Genomic DNA, 25,777 nt, shown 5'->3' with positions numbered 1-25,777 from the left:
AAAAAAATATGGTTAAAAAAAGAACGAAAAATAACTAGGTTAGTTCATTTTGGGGAACCATGAACTTAGTTCAAAATATAGATTTATGAACTATGAAATTAACTAGTTCATTTTAGAAGTTCTGAACTTGAACTAGTTCGTTTTTAAAGTGAACTTTCCCAACACTGATGAAATATATTTTCATGATTCCATCAGTGGACAGTTGAAAGCTTATTCTACTTAGTGGACGAAGTCTGGGCCCCCCCACCACACGCTTAAAATACATTTATAGGGCGAAAACAAAATGAGACACTCTTCCTGGTTGAAGACTGTTTATATACGGAGGTAGAGGAACATAGCGTTAGGGAGAACTCCACTAACGCTATGGACCAGAGCTACGTCTCCCCCAGCGTAACACGGATCGTCTTGGAAAACAAGCAACTGACGGTGAACGGACTACATTGAATGGTGAGACTGGGTGATCTCACCATTATGACATGGTTTAGACTAGAGTGACGTAAGCCCTGTGTGGTGACCAGGAATGATCTGCGCACACAGTTTGGGACAGACATGGTTTATCATCTTCTTCTTCTTCTTTGGGGACCAGCGCCCCCCTTTCCAATACCTAGGTCCCCTATCCCAGTGAACACCCTGAGGGGGGGGGAGGGTTTGGAATGGGGCTTCGGAAGGGGGTGTTAGAAGTGGGGGTGATTGTGTGTCTATGTTTTGGCATAATACTGTGTATTTCTGTGCATCTGTGCTTCCGGGTCTAAATGACCCAAACAGCACTAAAGGTTCAAAAAATATGAGGGGGGTGTAGCATGGGTGTAGTGCAAAAATATTTTTTTTACATGTTCATCTCAGAAGAATCTTTAAGGCCAGTGAGTTTCAGGTGGAAAAAAAATAAACTTCTACCTTTTTTTTCCAAATGAAAATGTAAAACGGGTCAAAATGACCCGAACAGCACTTAAGGGTTAAGTGGTTAAATATCTGAAAACATAAATTGACATGAATCCAAAATACACTGATGATTGTGCTGTCAAACGATTAAACCATTATGGAATCTATGAAACGGTTGTGGGGGTCCCCGCTTCATCTCTCTCTCAACAAAGGGGTCCTTGGCCTGAAAACGTTGAAGACCCCTGGTATAGGGCAAGGGATATTTTGCGGTTAAAAGTAACAAAAGGTAAACGCACTATATCCTGGTGTTAATCATTGCTACAGAATGTTTGCAAGTTTTTTTTACTTTTGTCAGTATTTACTATTTTCTATACTTTTACTTCTTCTCCACAACATCTCAGAGTTTTCTCAATTATTACAATTACCTTTACTCAATTATTACAATTATTATGAAAACTTAGTTAGTGTGGTTGCTATAGGCAGCACACTATTGTTCTTGGTAGTGAAGCTTTTGGTCACTTCTAATCACAATACATAACGTCGTTGTCTTTTGGAAACCTCGTATCTCCACGTTTCAAATGTGTACGTTCTTTCGCAAAGTAAAGCCCTGCTTCATCATACAAGGCCGTCGCACAAAAGTAGTGAAAACAGCCGATCTACAAGCACACAACGCCTTGCAGTAGATCGGCTGTTTTCACTAGTTTAAATCATTTTTAAAATGATAAATGCAAAACCAACGGTTTTGGACATACAAGGTTTTCACCCGACAACGACGATAAAATAAATGGTGAAACGGAATTCATTTCCTTGTGGATTCCTCGCGACATTGCATCAGTGCAACCACACTTGCAATTTCACAGAAATTGCACCTTTCTAGTTACTAGTTACCATGGGCGTCACAAGGGGGGGGGGGGACTGCCATCCAGGATGTGAATCATGAGCATGAGATCTTTGTTTCTATGAAAAGAATGTTTTGAAAATCGCTAAACAAAGGGTATTTATTAAATGTAGTATATCAATTAATGGCTTGGTTCAAGGCTTAACATAAGTTTTATAAATATTTTTGTAAAGGTCTATGGGCAAAATGAATGGGCGATTTTTAAGTGACCCCAGTAAACCACTTCCGCTGCGATGCTCTATATGGAAGGTTGTTTTCCAAGGGGCGAGTTAAAAAAAAGTCTCTGGACACAATTGGTTAGACCACAATACTGGGCCCTGATTGGTCACCCAACTCTTCGGGCTGAGGAAATGGATTCACAATTGAGCGAGGCCAGACCCAAATCCACCAAGGTTTTTTTTTTTTCATGGTGGATTGGTCTGATTCCAGGCTAAGGTGGAGGGGCCTTAATTATTTTATACTTTTGCTATTGAAAAATAGCAGATACAAGCTCACAGCGCAGTACCGAGTGCGGTGAAGTCGTGGAAATGAGTGCAAAACGTATACGTATTTTTTAAGCAACATTTGTAACTCAAATTGTGCTTCTGGGGGGTCTCTGGAACTAAATATTTTGAGATGGGGGTCCGTGGCCAAATACATATCATTTTGGGGGTCCTTCACATGAAAGAGTTTGAGGACCACTGACATAGAAACACATTTTTTATTTTATTTTTTTGCATACATTTTCACAATTTTTCAAATATAGCAGATCTGCAAGCTCGATATACAAGCTGTGAGCTTGTATATCTGCTATTTTTCAATAGTTAAAACAGAAAATAATGGGTAAAAATGTTTTTCCAGTCTAAATGGGTTAAAACCCTCCCCCTATGAAGAACATTCATGGGGGGCCCGCAGTGAATCCTTGTACCCAGAGCCCAGAATTTGGTGCGACACCCCTGCTGGTTACTTTTCGATCATTATTGATTTGCATTACTCTTACAAATAAAACTAACCACTTCAGCCCTATATATTCCTGCCATTTGAAAATAGCAGATCTACAAGCTCATAATGTGTCGTGATTTTGAACTTGTGAAATGGGACATTCTGGACAATTAGTATTTTTGCTTTTGGTACTTTAACACCTTCTAAGCCAAGGGGAGCCCCTTAATGTTAAAACCGTACTATATCGCACATCCCCCCAGGGACTCTCAGCCACGTCGCACATTCCCGGACTTTGTCTTTAAAACCGGAATAAAAGCTTTTGATCCGAAAATCGGCGATCGTCTAACCTTCCCTAGTCACCACTCGTGCACTGATGGCTCATGCAGACCGTGCATGAAGCAGAGGTGACGTCAGCGCCTCTCCTTCTCCAAGGCACCTTCCACCCATCCGTTTACTGTCTACACACTCGAGCTCCTCCTGCAGCCATGCTTGGGGCTATGCTAGCGAAACCTTTCAGGTCTGTTCTTCAGTCACACATGGACTATTTGCGGGGACATTTACGTGAAAGGATCGCGCACGCGAAACGCACGGGGACATCGACGATCGGCCAAAACCCCCATTCTATCCCAACGGAGATCGAGAAAATCATGGTGAGTTACTGGCCTGGGGGGGAAAAAAAAAGAAAAAACAGCGGCGCTGTTCAAGATGGAGGGGCTGCGGGGTCATGTTTATAAACATAATATTATGTCTCAGATCACAATACAATAATAGAAATTTCACGGCTAATCTACCAACCCCCATTCTATTTCGGACTGCAACGTGTTAAGTATATCGTGTTGCCAATACCTTTGTAATTTTACTCAAGTGCATTTTGAACACTACTTAGAACATAATATGTTCTAAGTAGTGTTCAAAACCTGACAAACGACGATATTATCGTCGTTTGTCAGGTGAAAACCTTGTATGTCCAAAACGTTTTTTATCATTTTATCATTTTAAAAATGATTTAAACTAGTGAAAACAGCCGCTCTACAAGCACACAGCGCCTCGCGGTGCGAGGCGTTGTGTGCTTGTAGATCTGCTGTTTTCACTACTTTTGTGCGACTGCCTTGTATGATGAAGCAGGGCTTTACTTGCGAAAAAACATACAAATTTGAAACTTGGAGATACAAGGTTTCCACTCGACAATGACGATATCTACATTGCAGTAATGTAATAATTTACTTAAACAAAACATGCGAGTAACCTACTTTTTCTACCACTGGTGTGGTGACACGTGACCAGAGTTTATCTGCAAACACTCAGCTTGGGCTTATGAGTCCTCTAGTGAACTGTTAACCTCTGCTATTGTAGAGAATATTAGTTTATAACAGGTCATGAACTATAGTGACCTGTTAGTGTGATCGCCTAGAGTAGACTAGAGCAGGGGTTTTCAAAGTGGGTGATGGGGCACCCTGGGGTGTCGGGACGGCAGTCCAGGGGTGCCGCAAGAAAGATTGATAATATTTGAAATTTCAGACGATTTCCGTGTTATCCTACCTTGGGATGGGTCTATTATCACCCCTGTCATGCCTTGGTCAAGGCTCAGTAGTCGGACTACCTGCTACCAGGAGCTGGTAGCTCCGTTATCGCCCATAGACTTGTCATTGCAATGCGCATGCGCCAACGCACGTTCACAGGAACAATGTACTCGTCGCTCCCTTAGTGAGAATCGTACCCAGGCCATTGTATTACCAGTCGCCGTCGCTACCGACTGAGCTAACCAGGCAGCTTGGTTTTACACATGACTCGGTAACGGAATGCGACGCGGCGGTGAAAAATACTTTGCCTAACCCTAAACCTAACCCTAACCTTAACCTCAGTAAAACTATGGCTAAACCTAATGCTAAAAAAAATGTCGGAGCGGCGCATCCATCTCAGTAGCGTCCTCAGTAAGAACGCATGGCTAGAATTCCCAACCCTGTAGTCTCGAATCCCAGCGTGACTTCTTTTTTTCCCCTCGTGTGTTGGCGCATGCGCATTGCAATGACAAGACCAAGGCTGATATTAAGGCCGATATTGGGTCTACCCAGCTCCTGGTAGTTGGTAGTCTGACTACTGAGCCTTGGCTAAGGCATGACAATATTGATAACACTCCCATCCCAAGGATATGATAATGCATGTATCAGGTGGAAAGTTATTTGGACATTTAAACATATTAGTATCATTTTAAACTTTTAAATACAAAGATATTTTCAGTCAGTTCTAACCAGAATGGCTATTATTTCGCTTTCCTCGATACACAACCTCTAAAATATGCTATAAATATAAGGTGCTGGGAGTGAGAATTAGGAATATAATAATGTAGGGGTGCCTCAGGGTTCTCCGAGCCAAAAAGGTTTGGGAACCCCTGGACTAGAGAGTTGTGTTGTTGCTTCATATTTGTTCAGTTTCGTTCTTTTTTTTTTTTTTTTTTTTTTTTGGCTGGGTTCATAGACACTGTAAACATTGCAGTGATGTTGACATTTTATCGATCTTCTTCAGCTCCTGGAGTCTCCTGATGCATACCCTATGTGGGTCCGTCTGCCGTCCGTCCGTCCCTCTCTCTCTCTCTCTCTCTCTCTCTCTCTCTCTCTCTCTCTAGATAGATAGATAGATAGATAGATAGATAGATAGATAGATCTATAGATCAGGGGTTCCCAAACTTTTTCGTCTCAGGGGACCCCATAAATATATTTTTAATCCGGGGCACCCCTACATTATAATTTTCACTCCCAGCACCTTATATTTATAGCATATCGTCGTTGTCGGGTGGAAACCTTGTATGTCCAAAACCGTTCGTTTTGTATTCATCATCTATAAAATGTACTAAACTAGTGAAAACAGCAGATCTACAAGAACATCGCGAGGCGTTGTGTGCTTGTCGATCGGCTGTTTTCACTAGTTTTGAGCGACAGTCTTGTACAGTGGGTGATGGTCTTTTACGTCAGGAGCTTCAAAAGGGCACCTCTCTGTCCCTATCAGTGCCTATAGGTACCTCTCCAGCCACTCCCCCAGATTTTCTCAGCCGCGCCCCCTGGCTATATTGTCTCTTATTTCAATGTGTAGTGTGGCTATTCAGCCAGGGGGAGGCACTTTTTTTAGTGAGCAAGAGAGTTGAGCAAGCATATTTCTCTCTGTTGATTTCTTTCTGAATTCTAAAGTTAACAGAGCCTTAAAGTTTTCTAGATGATCATTTAAACTGGAAACAACAGATTAATACTATATGTATTCACAGTTAGATAGCCATCTTCTCTCTTTAAATGTTTTTGAAACTTGTTTATTTATGTTTAAATTTAGATAGATGCAAACAAGACATGTGTTACTTCATTCCTACCCCACAAGGCAATGTGCATTTGGGAAAACTCTAAAATCCCCTCTATCTCTCCCTTCATTGTGAGCTTGTAGATTTTCAAATGTCCGAATATAGGGCTGAAGTGGGTTAATATGTATGATTTGTGATAATAATAAAAATCTACCAAGTAACTACTAACTAAAGTTGTGGGTCTGCTAGCACAGTGGTTCTCAACCTGTGGGTCAGGAGGACCCCCTGGGGGTCCCCAGATGATTAACTTAATGTGCAACATTGTTTTCTCACTCAACAGTAAACAAACCAACATACAGATTAAGTGTATAGAGGGTATCTGCACATTTCTAAAGTGACTTTTTAAGGACTTTTTAATACTTCTAAAATGACAAATTAAACATTGGCCAAAATGTCAAATATTAGAGTCAGAAATTGTGAAAATAGCAGATCTACATGCCTTGTGAGGATGTAGATCGGCTATTTTCACAATAGAATCGTGTTATACAAAATGTAATGTCTCAACTTAGCGCTAGTTGGGTTGGGGGGGTCCCGGCCCTAAAGGTTTGAGAACCACTGTGCTAGCAGACCCAGGTCTGGCTGCAGTAGTTAATAAATACGTTTAATAAAAAACTGATGTAATAGTACTCAAGTGGTGACTCAGAGGGCTTTTTTGGGCTTGTTTTCCTAGACCTGTCCAACAAGTAATACCGTAGCAGAATGACACCTAAGCCTGCCAAGGCCATTTGCATGTGAATCAAGAAGGCCCAGGGTGCAAGTATCTACCCTCCCCCAAAAGGTTTACCACTCTACCTTTACTTGGCAGGAATCACCTCTATGGTCTAGTTTGTACATTGAGTGCATTGGTACAAGGGGACAGGGGAGACCTGGTTAATCCCACAGGGGAAATTCTCTTTTAAGATTCACCTAACTGATGGTGCTCAGATGGTTCTAGTGGGGGCTCTCAGTCAGTTAAGTGAATTGCTCATGGACATTTCAACGCAATAAATAGCCAGAGCTGGGAATCTAACCTATTCTATTCTATCCAAAAATGAAGGCCTCTAAATTTGATGAATGATTGAAGTTTTGAAATACAACAAAAAGGTCTCAACAAAAATCATCTCTTGCCTTGTGGGGCAGGAGTGAACGTCAGAAGTAACATGAAAACAATTAGGAGATTTAAGGGGAATATAGGGGAATGTCTTATTTGCATTTACAGTTTACAGTTTAGGCATTTAGCAGACGCTTTTAATCCAAAGCGACTTACAATCATTTATTTAAAGAGAAGAGAAGATGGCTATCTGACTGTGAATACATACATAATTCATCTGTTGTTTCCAGTTTAAATGATCCTCTAGAAAACTATAAGGTTCTGTCAACTTTAAAATGCACAAAGAAAGCAACAGAGAGATAAATCTGCTTGCTCAACTCCATGCTCACTAAACGCCAATCTCTGTAAAAGAAGATATTGGACTAACCAATTGTTTTCAATTCACACAAGCTCAATTGCCGGAATAGGGAATCCACTCTCATAGCTAGTTTGGTGTGGCTGCAGCCTTATTTGTACTTTACTCGGTTCCAAATATTGTACTTTTACTCTACTACATTTATTTCAAAACTTTAGTTACTAGTTAGCCTACTTTGTAGATTTTGATTAGGCCCATTATTATAAAACATACATTAACCACTTCAGCCGTATATGCATTTTGGACAGAAAATAGCCGATCTACAAGCTCACAACGCATTGTGATGCGATGCATTGTGAGCTTGTAGATCAGCTAATTTCCAGTGTAAGCTACTGTCATGTTGTCATGTACCTTTTCCTATGCAAACTAACATCCCACTTTCACACCGAGACCTCCCGAGCACAGATGATGGCCTCATGAAGACAAAGACTTGCATTCCTATTGGCTTCACTGAAGTGGTGTAGTGTTTCAACTTGAGTCCACTAATACAACCCTATAATCAGTGGTGTATAAAATAGGCCTACTCACATGGTTTACTTAAGTAAAAGTATTTAATACTGCAATGTAGAAATCCAGAATTCTAAAAATCCAGAATTCAAAATGTACTTGAGTAAAAGTGCAACATTATTGGTATCAAAATGTACTTTAAGTACCAACAGTAAAATTACTCATAAGGCAGAGTGTCCCATTTTACGTTTTCAAATGTATAAAAATCTTGTCAAAAAATAGCAGATCCACAAGCTCACAATTCATCACTATGCAGTGGTGAGGTGGATAATGTATGTTTTGCAATAATAATCAAAATGTTAAAAAAGCAACCAGTAACAAGAGGAAATACTCTCCATGATAGAGACTGAATGCAGTAGGCTACCAAACAAAGGTGTCAGACGAATAGCATAAATAACCACCCAATAACAAAGGGAACCAAACTAGAGAAAACAGCAGCTCACAACATGTTGCTTTTGTGCTGTGAGCTTGTAGATCAGCTATTTTTCCACAACTTCTTAAACACTTGTTTTATAATTTATGTGATTTCTTTGTTTCTTCTTCATGAAACTATTGTTAATGATTTGAAAATGATTTGAAATAATAATGACAAACTAAATCTAGGAAACAAAAAATACCCAGTGTTTATTTTTAAACAGACCCTTACAAATACAAATGAGACATTTAATTAACATTTAATGAAAAAGTCCTTTGCCAAAATCTATTTTTAAACACCATTTAAAGTGTAATTACTCTATAGTTCTTCTGTGTGGTTCATTTCAATCCCCCAGCAATGTAGTTAAACTAATTGCTCTGCTATGCCATCTGGTGTCCACTTAACTGTATTGCAGAATATAAACTGAAGGGACTACCTCCTAATTTTAGACACACCCATCTCCAGAGAGAACGGTGGGTGGCCAGAGGTACCTACAGCCACCTGTGGCGACGGAAATTTGTAAAACCCACTGTATGATGAAGCAGGCCTTTGCTTTACCAAAAGACGTAGACATTTGAAACATGGAGATACGAGGTTTCTGCACCGACAGTGACGATATTTTAGTGATTATGTTGCAAGGAAAACGTTGAGATAATAGCCACTGACTGAAAATAACTTTGTACTTCAAGTTTAAAATGATACTAAATATTTTTTCAAGTGTCCAAATAAATTCCAAATATTATCAAATTATCTCGGGGCACCCCTGGACTGCCGTCGCGGCACCCCAGGGTGCCCCGTCACCCCTTTGAAAACCCCTGATATAGATAGATACTCTCAAATGTATTTGTTTTATACTTTTTGTTTTTCTCTTCAGCTCTCGAGGTTTACCAAACACTTAACATAACAGGTAAACAAACAAACAAACAACTACATTATAGATTATAGTCTAAAATGTTTTCTTCTAATCAAAGTTATATACAAATATTTGTATTTATAACTTATGTTTTTTTTCTATTGGCTCTGTGCAGAACATAATATCAGGTTGGTGGGAGGAACCAGTCCCTGTGCTGGTAGGCTGGAGGTTAAACACCGGGGAGAATGGAAACAAGCGAATGGATATCGGTCTTTCTGGAACCAGGAGTTATTTTCTATTGTGTGCAGAAAGCTTGACTGTGGCTCTCCTGTTTCATTAGAAAGGAGCTATGGTTCTACAGTTCAAACTGTATCGTTGATTATATCTTCCTGTGATTTTGGATCATCAGTATCTTGTGTAACAAAGTCTGATACTTCCTCCTCCACATTGGAAGTGTCCTGCTCAGGTAACACACAATGGGCTCTATTTTGATTGTCTTAAGTACCAGCTCTTATGCCTTAACTTTAAGGCCCGTCCATAATGTCTCTGACCACCAAACTTTTCGTCGGAAAGGTCCAGTTCATCGACAAAATGACATCACTCACATCTTCTGAAAAGCATTAAACCGAATTAGAGTTCAGAAAGCTACACGTGAGAAAGTCTGAACTCCACTGAACGAAAAGTTCAGTGGTCGGAGACAGTATGGACAGGCCTTTTAAGTTAAGGCATAAGGCATAAGAGTTGAAGTCATTGGGCTCTATTTTGATAGTCTTAAGTACCAGCTCTTATGCCTTAACTTAAAGGCCCGTCAATACTGTCCATACCCCCCCCCCCCCCCCCCCCCTCTCTCTCTCTCTCTCTCTCTCTCTCTCTCTCTCTCTCTCTCTCTCTCTCTCTCTCTCTCTCTCTCTCTCTCTCTCTCTCTCCAGAGTCAGTGAGGTTGGTGAATGGGAGTAGTTTGTGTTCAGGCAGAGTGGAGGTGGAGTCTGATCAGTCGTGGGTCTCAGTGTTTGAAGGTGACTTTGACCAGCAGGATGCAGAGGTGGTCTGTAGGGAGCTTGGCTGTGGGGCTCCTTCAGTCCTCCAGGGGGCGCCAAGAGAAGTGACAGCTCCATTGTGGACCAAAGAGTTCCAGTGTGAAGGCAGTGAGTCTGTTCTCATGGACTGTAGAACCTCAAAATCAACTTTGAACACCTGGTTCCCTAAGACTGTTGGACTTACCTGCTCAGGTAAAAGTAACTGAACCGTATTCCCAAGGGCTCGATTCTAGGCCCACCCCTGAAAATAGCAGATCTACAAGCTGTGTTTGCCCGACAATGGGCACAAGATGGTCATTAATCTGTATTCTCTTGTCTCTGGACAGAGCCTGATTTTATCAGGTTGGTGGGAGGAACCAGTCGCTGTACTGGCAAGCTAGAAGTTAAAGTCCAGGGAGAGTGGAGACAAGTGGATGATGGGGGAGAATTGAAATCACCTTCCGTAGTGTGTAGACAGCTGGACTGTGGCTCTGTTGTTCGGTCAGAAAGGACTTATACAAGAACAGAATTAATATGGTGGATTACACCTACCTGTGTTGGATCAGAATCTTCACTGAGGGACTGTGCATCAATAAAGTCAAATAGTTTTTCCGGCTACAAACTGGAGGTGATCTGTTCAGGTAACTAACAATAATAACAAACACTTATTTCAACTACAGTATTATACCGTGGTGTGTGTGTGTGTGTGTGTGTGTGTGTGTGTGTGTGTGTGTGTGTGTGTGTGTGTGTGTGTGTGTGTGTGTGTGTGTGTGTGTATTTATGTTCACTTCACGTTACAAGTAAAGTGGGTCGTCATTGCATATATGACTAATCTGCACAATACAATTAATTTGACTGAATTGCTTAATAAATAAGTAATGAATGTATGTGTATAAAAGGGTATTACATCTCTTTCCATGTCAGTCCGGTGACACTGCAAGTAAAAACTGACAAGTAAAAACTGTTCCAGAGTCTTGTGGTAATGCTTCCAATGCTCCTGTGACGTTTACCTGTCTGTGGCTGCGGCAGCGGTTTGAACAGGCTATGGCTGGGGTGGTGAATGTCCTTGATGATGCTTTCAGCCTTAGCCACACAATGTCTCTCGTGTTTTTCTGGGAGGAGGAAAGCTCCCCTCCAACAATGTGCTACTGCTGTTCGCACCACTCTCTGCAATGCTTTGTGTTCCATGGTGGTGCAGTTCCCGAACCAGGCAGTGGTGCCGCTCGTCAGAACGATCTTGATGGTGCTGCTCTAGAACGTTAGGATGCGAGGGCTCACTCTGAAGTTCTTCATGCACTGGAGACAGTAGAGGGCCCTTTTCACCACGTTTGTATTGTGTGTGGGGTTTGGCCCACTCCAGGTCCCTCGAGAGAATAGCAGATCTACTAGCTCAAATGTGCAGAGTGCTTTTTGGGCTTACAGATTATTGCGACTGAGGGTCGCAGTTTACCATGAGAAATGTCACAGCTTGTCTTTGTGTGTGTGTGTGTGTGTGTGTGTGTGTGTGTGTGTGTGTGTGTGTGTGTGTGTGTGTGTGTGTATGTACACACATTTTTACAGTCTATGGGTTGGTTCCCTTGACACATCACTGTGACATCACAGGTGATATCACAGGTGACATCACCTATGTAAAAGTCCATATGGGTATTCCCCAGAATCCCTTTCATGCCCATATATGAAGATCCCTTACGCAGCTCCTCCCAGAATTCGCAGGGATTGGAGGCAAGCTAATACCTCTCCCATTGATTCCCTATTGATTCACCCCTCCCATTGATTCCCTATTGATTCACAAAAAAGTTTATCTAGAAGAAGACGAGTAAATAAAGTTTCCCCAGGACTACAGTGTGTTGCCCTGTCGGGCAACCACACTAACTAGAAATTATGCAATTTTGGGAAATTGCAAGTGTGGTTGCCTATATTGAGCTAGCACCACTCCCCCATTGAACTCAATGGTCTTACTATTTATAGTCTGGATTTATCTAGAACTAGAGGTTTGCGCCCGCGCCACCCGTTTCATAGTGATATGTTTTTTTTCTTTTTTTTCTTTTCGATAGTACAGTAGACTGACAGCAAACGGGGGGAGAGATGGGGAGAGACATGCGGCAAAGGTCGTCCGGATCGGGAATCGAACCGGCCGCCAGGCATCAATGCCTTTATGGTATGCTCTTAGACCAGTAGGCCACCGGGCGCCCCCATAGTGATATGTTACCAGTAAGACACCGAAGGGCGAAAAGCGACCTCCCCCAAAGTGCGAGGTCGCGCCATCTGTCTTGGCCATGAATCCCTTTTATGTCCATATATGGAGATCCCTGCTCTGAGTATCTGACATCACAGAATCATTTTTATGCCCATATATGGAGATCCCTGCTCTGAACATCTGACATCTGTGATGTCACCTGTGATCTCACAGTGATGTATCGGGGGAACCACAGTGTCAGGCGTGACAGAGATACGGCCAAGCTGTGACCGTTCACATACTAAACTGCGACCTACGGTCGCAATTATAATGTCACCCGTGAAACTTGACCAAACATGGAGATTTATATAGTCTGGTTGGACAAAATGTCATATGAAGCTCACCAATCCACGCTTATCGGACATACCCATCTGATTGGCTACGGGCATATACAGCCCCTCTCATGGCTCTTATATGCCTTGATATTATGACGTCACCCTTTGACCCTCTCTGATTGGCTATGGGCCCATGGCCCGTGACCCACGAATGTGTTGCCTACAACAACCACACTAATGTAATTAACTCATAAATAGGACCGCTCACTTCGCACTATGTGATCGTTTTCTCTCTCTCTCCAGAGTCTATGAGGTTGGTGAATGGGCCTAGTCGGTGTTCAGGCAGAGTGGAGGTGAAGTCTGATCAGTCGTGGGTCTCAGTGTGTGAAGGTGACTTTGACCAGCAGGATGCAGAGGTGGTCTGTAGGGAGCTTGGTTGTGGAGCTCGTTCAGTCCTCCAGGGGGCGCTCTATGGAGAAGGGAAGCCTCCGATGTGGACCAAAGAGTTCCACTGTGAAGGCAGTGAGTCTGTTCTCATGGACTGTAGAACCTCAGACTCAACTAGAAACACCTGCTCACCTGACAAGACTGTTGGACTAAACTGCTCAGGTAAACTACACTTCAGGTTTGGTTATTATTTTATAATCTAAGTATCATTGATTATTAAAGTCCTTATGTGCCACAAGGCACGAAGTGGATAGTTAACCGGTAATGTATATTAAGTTATGAGCGGTGCTCCTGGAACAGGAGCTAAGCTCCAACATCTGGCTTTGTCCGGTCAAAACTGATACGAAAAACGTGTTCAAAAATGTCCGGGGCTAAAGTAAACTGAAGTGTGGCCTTACATCTGGCCTAGATATTGCCTACTACATGTTAGCAAAATGTCTCAAAGTTTGTGGTACGCTCAGGGTGCCAGGGCCAAGCTTCGCAGGACGCTCTGTGATTGGCTAGCGGGACAGTTGATGAAATTAAGTCATTTATAGCAACGCTCACTCCACACTGGGTGTGAGGTGAACCCTATTCTTACTTGACTTAATGTATTCCCAACGGCTCTATACTAGCGCACCCCATTTTTTGCTTAGAATCCAGACTGATTTGATACATTCATCTTTTTCTCACTTCACTTCTCAGTCTGGCCAGGGTCTAATTGACTCGTATTTCCATTACGTAGGTATGTCAGGAAGTTACTTTTAAATTGGACAACACTGGTCCCCACCCTCCACAGAACAAACTGTATGTAGCAAGCAGGCGGGATACAAGGCTACCCCATTTCTACTCTACAGCCATTCTTAGATCTACAGTACAGGCTAGCATTGTGAGCTTACAGCATTTTCTGTTTGAATGTTAGCCCTCAAACATGGATGCTAGGGTTCTTAATTAAGTGTGCCTGCCATGCAATGGCAAACACTTATTGTAATCCGTCATACTTATCACAATAATAATAATAATCGTCCCGCAAACGTGCGGCTCGGCCGGGAATGGTGTGCTATTACTTTTCTTTCCGATCCACGTTACCATGGCGACGTAATTAGCAAAAAACGATGTTCAAAAACCCCTTTCACTTTGAATGGGGGACTCTGAAAATAAATAAATAAATAAACTTTGGTGCCACATTACTCTGGCATACTTTTGCCATTTAAAATTTAGAACGCTCACACGACTTTGGACTATTAGGCCAATAGGGACGAGCTGTAATTGATTAAGCCCCACCCCCTCTGTATTCCTATTGGCTGGGCTGTAAAACAGCCATAACTCCAGTTCACAGCATGGTACCGTCTTGAAACTTGGTGTCTGTACTTAAACGGCCAATAGGGATGTATTACTTAAGCCCCGCCCCCTCTTAAGCCCCGTCCCTATCTTCCTATTGGCTGAGCTTTAAACAGCTATAACTCTAGCTTGCAGCATGGGACCGTCTCGAAACTTGGCGTGAGTACTTTGATGGCCAATAGAGACGAGCTGTAATGATAAGCCCCACCCCCTCTGTCTTCCTATTGGCTGAGCTTTAAACAGCTATAACTCCAGTTTGCAGCATGGTACCATCTCCAAATTTGCTGTGTGTACTTAGACAGCCAATAGGAATGAGCTGTAATTGTTGAAGCTCCCCTCTCGTCCTATTGGCTGAGCTTTAAACAGCTATAACTCTAGTTTGCAGCATGGGACCGTCTCGAAACTTGGCGTGAGTACTTTGATGGCCAATAGGGACGAGCTGTAATGATAAGCCCCACCCCCTCTGTCTTCCTATTGGCTGAGCTTTAAACAGCTATAACTCCAGTTTGCAGCATGGTACCATCTCCAAATTTGCTGTGTGTACTTAGACAGCCAATAGGAATGAGCTGTAATTGTTGAAGCTCCCCTCTCGTCCTATTGGCTGAGCTTTAAACAGCTATAACTCTAGTTTGCAGCATGGGACCGTCTCGAAACTTGGCGTGAGTACTTTGATGGCCAATAGGGACGAGCTGTAATGATAAGCCCCACCCCCTCTGTCTTCCTATTGGCTGAGCTTTAAACAGCTATAACTCCAGTTTGCAGCATGGTACCATCTCCAAATTTGCTGTGTGTACTTAGACAGCCAATAGGAATGATCTGTAATTGTTGAAGCTCCGCCCCCTCTCGTCCTATTGGCTGAGATTTAAACAGCCATAACTCCATTTCCCAACATGTTACTGGTCTCAAACTTGGTGGGTGGTCTCACAGACCCAACGGCTAACCGCTAATGCTAACCGCTACTTCTGCTAATGCTAATGTTAAAAAACGCTAAAGCTAAAAATGCTAAAATGCCAATGATAATGCTAATGTTAAAAAATGTTAATGCTAAAAATGCTAATGCTATTGTTAATGCTAACACCAACCGCTACACAAGGTTGCACACACTTAGCGAGCTGCAGGCTCGCTAAGTGTTTATTCAAAATGTCTCTGTACAGAATATGATGAAGTCAGGTTGGTGGGAGGAACCAGTCAATGTAATGGTGATCTGGAGTTGTTACACCATGGAGAGTGGAGATCAGTGACTGGTTATCATTCTGAATGGAACATGAGGTCAGCATCAGAATTAGTGTGTAAACAGCTGGACTGTGGCTCTGCTGCTCTCATAGTAATAAGGGCTGATATCACAGATAAAGAGCCACATGTATGGAAGATTGCATCTTCCTGTGTTGGATCTGAATCTTCACTGAGGGATTGTGGAACAGTGAAGAGTGTTAGCTCGTCACACAAACTGAAAGTGATCTGTTCAGGTAACAAACAATGCCACTACTAATCAGTCTCTCATAGACAAAGAATATACACAGACAGATTTGTTATATTGTTTCGATATTGTTAAACTCGCTCTCTCCAGGGACTGTGAGGTTGGTGAATGGGCCTAGTTGGTGTTCAGGCAGTGTGGAGGTTAAGTCTGATCAGTCGTGGGTCTCAGTGTGTGAAGGTGACTTTGACCAACAGGATGCAGAGGTGGTCTGTAGGCAGCTTGGCTGTGGTGCTCCTTCAGTCCTCCAGGGGGCGCTCAATGGAGAAGTGAAGGCTCCAATGTGGACCAAAGAGTTCCAGTGTGAAGGCAGTGAGTCTGTTCTCCTGGAATGTAGAACCTCAGACTCAACTAGGAAAACCTGCTCACATGACAAGACTGTTAGACTCACCTGCTCAGGTAAACAAGAAAGAAAAAAAAAACGTAGGTTAATTTATTGTTTCATAATAAACATTGTAATGCTTGTTCTATTGTTTCTGTACAGAGTTTGATGATGTCAGGTTGGTGGGAGGAACCAGTCAATGTGCTGGTGTACTAGAGTTGATACACCAAGGAGAGTGGAGACCAGTGTATGGTTATTACTGGAACCTGATGTCAGCATCTATAGTGTGTAAACAGCTGGACTGTGGTTCTGCTGTTAACAGCAGAGCCACAGATTCTAGAGCATTACTACTAATTCAAACTTCATGGGTGATATCTTCCTGTGTTGGATCTGAATCTTCATTGAGGGAGTGTGGACCAGTGGGAATTGAGAGTTCCTTTTACATATTGGATGTGACCTGTTCAGGTAACAAACAATGACTTCACCAATGACAGTAATCTACAAAGTCTATCTCTATATCTCTGTCCGTGTGTCGGTCCGTCCGTCGGTCGGTCCGTCCGTCCGTCCGTCCGTCCGTCCGTCCGTCCGTCCGTCCGTCCATCCATCCATCCATCCATCCATCCATCCATCCATCCATCCATTAATCTATCTATCTATCTATCTATCTATCTATCTATCTATCTATCTATCGTAAATCACCAATTAGTAGCCCGGGCGTTTGTTTTTCGCAAAATGGGGTCGGACCCCGGGCGCTTAAAAGAGACCAGTCGGCTATTGGTAACAGGCTTTTATTTATTTTGGCACTGGGCAGTACTGGGCCATTATTTGGTTACAGTTGCATTAAAAAAAAGAAAATCCCCTTATAATGTACGGTATGGTTTGCTACTTTAAATTAAACAACAACAGTAGTGCGAATACGGTAACAGTATTTCAAGATACGTTCAACAAGAGTAGTCAGTAGTGCAATTATTGGTAATAAAAAAGAAAGAACTACAGTACAAAATGTACTGTTAAAAGTGCATACAAAACAAACAAAAAAGTACTAAATAATACTTCTGTAGCAGTCTCAATGCCACTTATCATCCTCTGTAAAACTAAACATAAAACACAACAGTAACACTAATAGGCCTACTGTAACAATGTCATGCCACTCTTCATCATCCTCTATAAAACTGCATACCGTAAACATAAAAAAACTAAAACAAAGCAGCAACCAACAATAATAGACCTACTGTAACACTCAATGCCAGTCATCATCGTCCTGTAAAATCGTGCATGAACAACAAGAAAAACAACAACAACAGCAACAATGGTCCACAAGACTGTAACACTCAATGCCACTCATCATCTGTCTCCTCTTCCTCCTCCTAGTTTCCAGCTCCTCACTCACTTTTTTCCTCCCTCCACCTGACAAGCGAGCCCGCTTGCCATCCGAAGCAGCCTGAAAAGTTATTTCACTTTTTTTTGTCTCCATTCTCTAACGCGCTTCGGATACACGTTAAACTGCCTGGCGGCTGCTTCTCCGGAATGCTGCTCGGCATATTTCACCACCGCTAATTTGAATGTCAAGTCAAACTTTCTGTTCTTCTTCCCTCTTAGACAGTTTGCATTTTCATCTACCGGTACCTCCTGGTCATTATTCTCCTCCATGTTGCCTTCATCCACCTGCTGTATTTCACTTGCCTCCGCCATGCTTCAGTAGCTGTTTCTGTTTGTTTGGGGCGTGACACTTGTAACAATAGGATTGTTATGTGGGTACGTGTTTCCACACGGACCGATTACAGTGGGAGTCACCAGTGCAGCAGAGCTGACAGCCTGTGTGTTTATGTGCTACGTTCTCAGTTAAACTTATTGTTAATAAAAGTGTAAGCAGCTACAATTGCTTTAACCGTCCATTCTGTGCATGAGAGGCAAGAATGAAACATGGTGGCAGCGGAAATAACTTTGGAGTAAAGGTGCAGTACAAAAAACGAACTTTTGCTGTGCAGCTAACCAGCTAGCCTGTTGCTAATATTAACAAGCAGTGTACTGGAGGAGACGCTCGTCACGTCAGTCGACAATGGATGGTCTGAAACCACCATCAACATTATGTTTGGACTCTGGCAATCTTGCGAAGTCATGGAAATCATGGAAGGAGGAGTTTACACTTTTCTTGGACCTTTCTTTGCCAGATGCAGAAGAAACCATGAAGGTGAAATTGTTCTACTATCTGATTGGAGAGAAAGGTAGAGAACTTTGTGAGACTCTGATGAGTGATGTGACTGCAGCCAGGAGGACTGTAAAAGACATGATTGAGAGATTTGATGGACATTGCAAACCCAAGGTAAATGAAACAGTGGAGAGATACCGTTCTTTCATGAGAAATCAGGTACAGGATGAAAACATTGATACATATGTCACTGATCTGAGAATGTTGTCTAGCACATGCAACTTTGGACAAATAAGAGACTCACTCATACGTGATAGAATAGTATGTGGCATTATTGATTCTGGACTGAAGGAGAGATTGCTCAGGGAGGACAACCTGACATTGGATAAGTGCCTACAGTTGTGCAGAGCTACAGAACTGTCACGTGAAAATACTAGAACCCTTGCAGGAGCACATGCAGTGGAAGAAGTGCACATGATGAAACAGACAGCAAGGCAGGATAAAAACACAAACACAGTGTTATGCAAATTCTGTGGAGGTACACATGAAAGGGACAAGAACAAGTGTCCAGCCTTTGGAAAACGCTGTAAAAAGTGTGGGAAAGAAAATCACTTTGCTGTCAAATGTAAAACAAAACGGGATAAGGACAAAGGAAAACAACACTGAGACCCGAGTTATACTTTGTTGCATGACAGTGCCGTGCGCCAAAAATAGCAGATCTACACACTCACCAGGCGTCGTGGCGCGACGCATGATGAGCTTATAAATCAGTTTTTTTCCTCTTCTTTTTGCACGGCACCATCGTGCAACTAAGTATACATTTGGCTTAAGAAGTATCCGTTCACGAGACGTGCTGTGAGCTTGTAGATTTGCTGTTTTAGCGCACCACCGTCATGCAACATACATTGCCAGTAGGTTAAAACACAAAACCAAATCAAGATAACATTTATTGCAAATAATGGCCCGGGCTGTTACATAAAATCTAATAAGGATAATATTAATTGCAAATAACGACCCGGACGCTTTTACGAACCTGGCGCTTATTTGAGATAGGCGTTTATTGCGCAAAATGGGGTCAGACCCCGGGCGGATATATGAGACCCGGCGGTAGTTTGCCATCAGGCGATTAATTGGTGATATACGTCTGCAGTCCATGAAGCCTAATTATGCTCCGTCCTGCGACGGTGTCGCGCGCAGAGCCGCAGACCTCCAAGCTCAGAAGGGTTGCATTGGTGACGCGATGTGAGTTTGTATATCAGCTACTCGGTTGACGTGGAACACCGCTGCGCAATGAAGTATATATGTCTCTGTATTGTTTAAGGCCCAGTTCAGCAAAATAAATATGATAACACATGTATTCCCAGTCTGTCACACAGCAGAGTGATGTATTATTGACAAACAGACAAAATTTGAATGATGAAAAAAATCGAAGAGTTTGAAAAATTATGTTTCAAAATGTGTCAAATTCAATACAAATTTTTCTGGCCTCTCTGTCAAGGACTGTAGGGGCGTGGCCTATGTACAGTATGAAAGCCACGCCCATTCGCAGAGGTATCTGATTTGATTTTCAGTGATGGAAAAAATGGCACTGAAGTACATTTACTCAAAAGAGAAAGTAACTAAGTACATTTACTCAAGTACTTTGTAAGAAAAAAGCTATATTTTTTTCCTTTCATCAATTGATAAATTGAATGGAATCCCCAGACTTTTACTTGTACCAGAGTACTTCTACTTTGCAGTAGTAGTGATACTTTTACTCAAGTAAAACATTTGAGTACTTTTTCCATCACTCTCCAGTGTTTTGTCGTCACAGGACATGTGTGCGCACACAGAGAGAGAGAGAGTGAACGTGGCTAATGCTAGCAGGTAGCAGCTAAACTCCGTGGAGGCATTTCTTTTAATATATATTTATATATATTTATTTTTTGGGGGGGGGCTTTTTCTGCCTTTATTGATAGATAGTAGGCTGACAGGAAATGGGGAGAGAGATGGGGGGGGGGGGGGGTGTGACATGTAGCAAATGTCGCCGGGATCGGGACTCGAACCCTCAACGCTGCAAAGCCGGATTATTGGCCTAGGTGCCTGGACCACTACACTGTGGCATGGATTAATGCACACACGCACGCACGCAAGTCGCACACACACACACACACGCACGCACGCACGCACGCACGCACGCACGCACGCACACACGCACACACACACACACACACACACACACACACACACGCACACGTTAGCTTAGCGACGTTAGCTTAGGCTACCATGAAGAATTGCCTAGTTGCCTAGTAACTGATCTCATAGGCTATTCAGTAGCCTATCAAAAGTAATTAATTAATAGTATCACCGTGATGCGCACGACGGTGAAAATATGATACCCCCGATATGATTAAAAACGTAAAGTTGTCTTATTTCACAATGCAGTAATATAAAGTTCCATTTTATTTTTATTTTTTTACAGGGGTTCAGAAATGACTAGCCTATTCTGCATGTAAAATATGTCTAGAAACAAATAGCTTAATTCACTGAACTGGCACTTTAAGTAATTCAGTTGCTCTGAGTCCTTTAAATTAGTGTGTGCATCTCATTTTAAAATATAAAAATAGAAATGGAAATGCCTCTCTTTCTCTCTCTCCAGAATCTGTGAGGTTAGTGAATGGAACTAGTATGTGTTCAGGCAGAGTGGAGGTGAAGTCTGATCAGTCGTGGGTCTCAGTGTGTGAAGGTGACTTTGACCAGCAGGATGCAGAGGTGGTCTGTAGGCAGCTTGGCTGTGGGGCTCCTTCAGTCCTCCAGGGGGCGCTCTATGGAGAAGTGAAGCCTCCAATGTGGACCAAAGAGTTCCAGTGTGAAGGCAGTGAGTCTGTTCTCATGGACTGTAGAACCTCAGACTCAACTAGAAACACCTGCTCACCTGAAAAGACTGTTAGACTTACCTGTTCTGATGTCAGAATGGTGGGACGAGCCAGCCACTGTACTGGTGTACTGGAGTTGAAACACCAGGGAGAGTGGAGACCAGTGCTTGCATACGACATGGAAGAAGACAATGACGGCTGGAACCTGATGTCATCATCTTTAGTGTGTAGACAGCTGAACTGTGGCTATGCTGTTTCAACAGAAAGGATTAACGGTTATACAGATCAACCTGTATGGGCGATTTCATCTTTCTGTGTTGGACCTGAATCTACACTTAAGGAGTGCAGAGGAACAACCTTGGCTTATGCTAACACTTCCACCATCAGAATGGAGGTGATTTGTTCAGGTAAAGAATAATATATCAACCTACTAGTCAATTTGACAATCCCATGCGTTCAATTCTAAATCCTTTTTATTCATTGATTTCTATTCATATGGTGTCCTAGAACAATTCTGTCCTTGTTTGCCGAATGTTGCTAGTTGGGCAATTTGCTTAATACAAGATGGCCACACTTGAACCACATGTCCTAAAATTGTGTTTATTATCAATTTTCTTCAGGGTTTTCATGTGCCAACCATGTCTGATGTTATCTATCTATAAATGCGAGAAGTCTCTGCGTGTCTGTCTGCGTGTATGTAATCCGCGTATCTCGAGAACCGTTCGTCCCACCGGCTTCAGATTCGGCACGCGCGTTCCCCGCCGCGGCACGGAGTGCAGTGCCGGGTCTCGACCCGACCCGACGCGCGGTTTTCTCGAACCGGCGCGAAACGTTCGGAATCTCCTTATGCGGGGTTGATTGTTGACATCAGGCTGTTCCGGAGGAAATCGGCGAAAGCTCTGACTCATTGTGACATCACTTCATAAAAGGCTCTGACATCACGTACGCCACATGAGTCAACAAAAAATCTCTGTGAGTGTGTGTGTATGTATGTAATCCGCGTATCTCGAGAACCGTTCGTCCCACGGGCACGCGCGTTCTCCATATATGGGCGTTCGTCCCACAGGCACGCGCGTTCTCCATATATGGGCATAAAATGAATGCCCCCATATATGGGCATAAAATGGATTGCAGACAGACAGATATCTCCATATATGGACATAAATGGACAGAGGCAAACAGATGGTCAAAGATCTCCATATATGGGCATAAAATGGACGCAGACAGACAGATACAGATATCTCCATATATGGGCATAAATGGACACAGGCAAACAGATGTTCAAAACGGGTCCTATGACAACAGGTATAATGAGGTTTGCATTAACTCACTCCCTGCTAAACGTCCTCAGAACGTCTTTTCCCCTGGGGATGTCGGTGCCAGACGTCTTCTGGACGTCTTTTACTGTACATACTGTACACAAAAGATCTCAGCCTTATCCAGCCTCTCACAACATATGATACACTTCCTCAAAGTCTGACAGTGTTTTTTACAACATTAAACAAAAGTGCACAGCCTCACATGAAATTAAACATCATTAAATTGTCCAAAAAGAAAAACCTCTTCTCAGAAACCTGAAACCAATTATACAATGAGAGCGAGACGGGTAACCAGAAAGCCGTGGCTTGTGTGTGGGCGTGCTAGTGTGTGTGTGTGTGTGTGTGTGTGTGTGTGTGTGTGTGTGTGTGTGTGTGTGTGTGTGTGTGTGTGTGTGTGTGTGTGCCAGCCAATCAGCTGGGTGGTCCGCTGTCTGTTTCAGTACAACATTCAAAACCTCTCTCTACCCTTCTCAGACAAAAAAAAAGTAACAACAACACACAGACAGATCGCTGTATAAATGGTTGTAAAACATTGCCGATATGTTCACACAACTAACACAGCACGTCGAAGTGAAAAACTATCGTGATGTCCCCACACACACACACACACACACACACACACTATAGCAATCCAGCAAGCAGATACCAGTCCGCTTTCTGTTTCAGACAGTACAACATCATTTCAATTCAGTGCCAAAAGTAACAACAACAACAACAACAACACAGACAGATCGCTGTATAAATGGTTGTAAAACATAGCCTTACCTGATAGTTTATAATCCATAAACCCTGAAACATGACGGTCGCTCAAACAGACCATTAGCGATCGGTTTCTCCTCTTTTTTTTCTCCCTGCAGGCATGCTTGGCCATGGCCAGAGCAGTATAATCAGAGAGTGGTGTCACCGTGGGGTCAGAAACAGCGCTGGTCACGTGGTTCATTGTCACTTTACACCTCATAGACTTCAATGCATTTTGTAAACTTCCGGTTCGCCGTTTGTCACTATACGCCAATAGATGTGTGCGTAGAAGACCTGGCCCCATGAAGTGAACGGGAGTGACGCAACTCTAGGGCTCTGGCCATGGCGTGAACGAGTTTGATTCAGCTCACTTGAACAATCCTCCTAAACCTTCCATCTTCAATGCACAATCGGGTGCCGATTATGTTCACACAACTGATCGACACGTCGCCGACCCTGCTGTCCAGGCGGCTCCAGAAGCGCAGCGCCCAAGAAGAAGCCAGCGCCCTGTGGCACCCGCGGCTGCTGCAGTGGAGAGTGGAGACCGATGGCAGCGACTCCAGGTCTTAGACGCAGCCTGAGAGTCACTGCGTTCAGGGATCTGGCTGAAAGTTCCTACGACTCGGAAGAGACGGACCACGGCGACATGGAGCCGTAGGGATGCTGCCAACACCAGTGGTACGAAGCATTTTATTTGTATTTGTATCGTGTTTGAGTCTCTCTCTCTCTCTGTACTGTATGTGATGATCGCTGTGTTCTGCATACGGAGTGAGTGCATCTCTCCCAGTGGCGTCAGTTCAGAACAAGCTAAAGTATGGCAACATGACTGGTGTCTTGCACGCGCGCGTGCAGGGCACGCGTGCAAGACACCAGTCATGTTGCCATACCTTAGCAACAGGCACGATGAAAAGTAGAGCCTACATTTTTATTATTTACCTCTGTAGCCAAGGTATGGCAGCTGCATACCCCTGCCATACCCACTCTGATCTGCGCGCAATGAGCCCAAACACGTTGGCAAACAACGCCAGGCCTTTCCCAACGGATCTGTGCTCCTCGTTGTGTTGCCTAGTTGAGGTTGCGTGTGCGCGCGCGCTCGTTGCTCTAGAATAAAATACAAATGTTCATTTTGTGTAAATCATGACTTTGGTAAATCAGAAGGGGGGAACAGCATTTGTATCGTGTTTCAGTCTCTTTCTCTCTCTGTACTGTATGTGATCGCTGTGTTCTGCATACGGAGTGAGTGCATCTCTCCCAGTGGCGTCAGTTCAGAACAAGCTAAAGTATGGCAACATGACTGGTGTCTTGCACGCGCGCGTGCAGGGCACGCGTGCAAGACACCAGTCATGTTGCCATACCTTAGCAACAGGCACGATGAAAAGTAGAGCCTACATTTTTATTATTTACCTCTGTAGCCAAGGTATGGCAGCTGCATACCCCTGCCATACCCACTCTGATCTGCGCGCAATGAGCCCAAACATTGTGGCATTTGTATAGTTACATGGCTTTTGGAACGAATGGCAGCATTGTTTTTCCTCATGTATTGATTGATTGAAGACTTTATTAGAAGTTTGCATAGGAAAAGGTACAGTTTCATGACGGTACAGTTCACTGGTACAAGGTCTACTAAAAGGTTATCCATGAAAAGACTAAGCTTATTTCCACTGGAAACCATTGAAGTATCTCATATAACATTGAATGACAGACAAATAGAACACAGTACTATGCAGTAGATATGTAAAGAAAAACAAAAAAGAAAACAGTAAGTCTGAACAAACAGTATATACAATGTATGCCCACATGTATTGTGGATCTTTCTCTAGAGAGAGATTGAGCGAGAGCGCCACTGTGTGGGTGTGCACGCATGTTGCAGTTTAGTTTTGTACTAAATCTGTGTGCTTTGTTTCTTTGTGATCAATCTAGACACTTGAGTGTGAGGAGCCAGGTCCATCTGCAGGTGACAGCGAATCATTGGTTGGCTTTAGTCAAGGTATGGTTATTTTTGTTACAGATGGCCTACATTTATTGTATCTGTGTTCAATGCTTTTATCCATCTAAAAATCCAAACATCCACATAGCAACTGTAAAAGTCTTCATTCATTCTAAGTGTCAAAATGCATACATTGAGACATGATGGGGATGGAAACAATGTAGGCCTACTGATTTTGTGCACAATATTACCTTGCAAAAACTATAACTAGCCTATTTTTTATATTGTGTTTTTCAGCTTCTGAGCCAGTGGATTCACTGCCCAGCTCTTCTGTTCCTGACATTTTTATTTTATTTCATTTGAAACCCTCAGCGAACGTGAGAACTGAACTTTTTATTCTTTGTCATTTACTTGAAGCACTACTGAAAGGGTGGGAAA

At 42.9% G+C, this 25,777-nt stretch overlaps 1 protein-coding gene across 6 annotated transcripts in view; it reads left to right on the top strand.

Moving 5' to 3' along the window:
* Positions 1-25,777, top strand: part of LOC308305874 (scavenger receptor cysteine-rich type 1 protein M130-like) — a 40,780-nt gene that overhangs the window by 5,313 nt on the left and 9,690 nt on the right. For 3 of the 6 annotated variants that reach the window (XM_080750766.1, XM_080750765.1, XM_080750767.1), the window contains 9 exons: positions 9,283-9,315; positions 9,437-9,727; positions 10,191-10,490; positions 10,625-10,918; positions 13,092-13,397; positions 15,710-16,021; positions 16,123-16,428; positions 16,514-16,816; positions 21,139-21,762. In XM_080750766.1, the coding sequence (XP_080606892.1) occupies positions 9,283-9,315; positions 9,437-9,727; positions 10,191-10,490; positions 10,625-10,918; positions 13,092-13,397; positions 15,710-16,021; positions 16,123-16,428; positions 16,514-16,816; positions 21,139-21,762 (2,769 nt within the window). Of the gene's footprint in view, positions 1-9,282; positions 9,316-9,436; positions 9,728-10,190; positions 10,491-10,624; positions 10,919-12,037; positions 12,436-13,091; positions 13,398-15,709; positions 16,022-16,122; positions 16,429-16,513; positions 16,817-21,138; positions 21,763-25,777 lie in introns of those variants that run through there. The other 3 variants (XM_080750768.1, XM_080750769.1, XM_080750770.1) reach the window with 3 other exon arrangements.

This window comes from Nannobrachium achirus (assembly GCF_963921795.1).
Source record: "Nannobrachium achirus genome assembly, chromosome: 2".
NCBI classification, from domain to species: domain Eukaryota; kingdom Metazoa; phylum Chordata; class Actinopteri; order Myctophiformes; family Myctophidae; genus Nannobrachium; species Nannobrachium achirus.
This window is presented reverse-complemented; position numbering and strand designations above follow the sequence as displayed.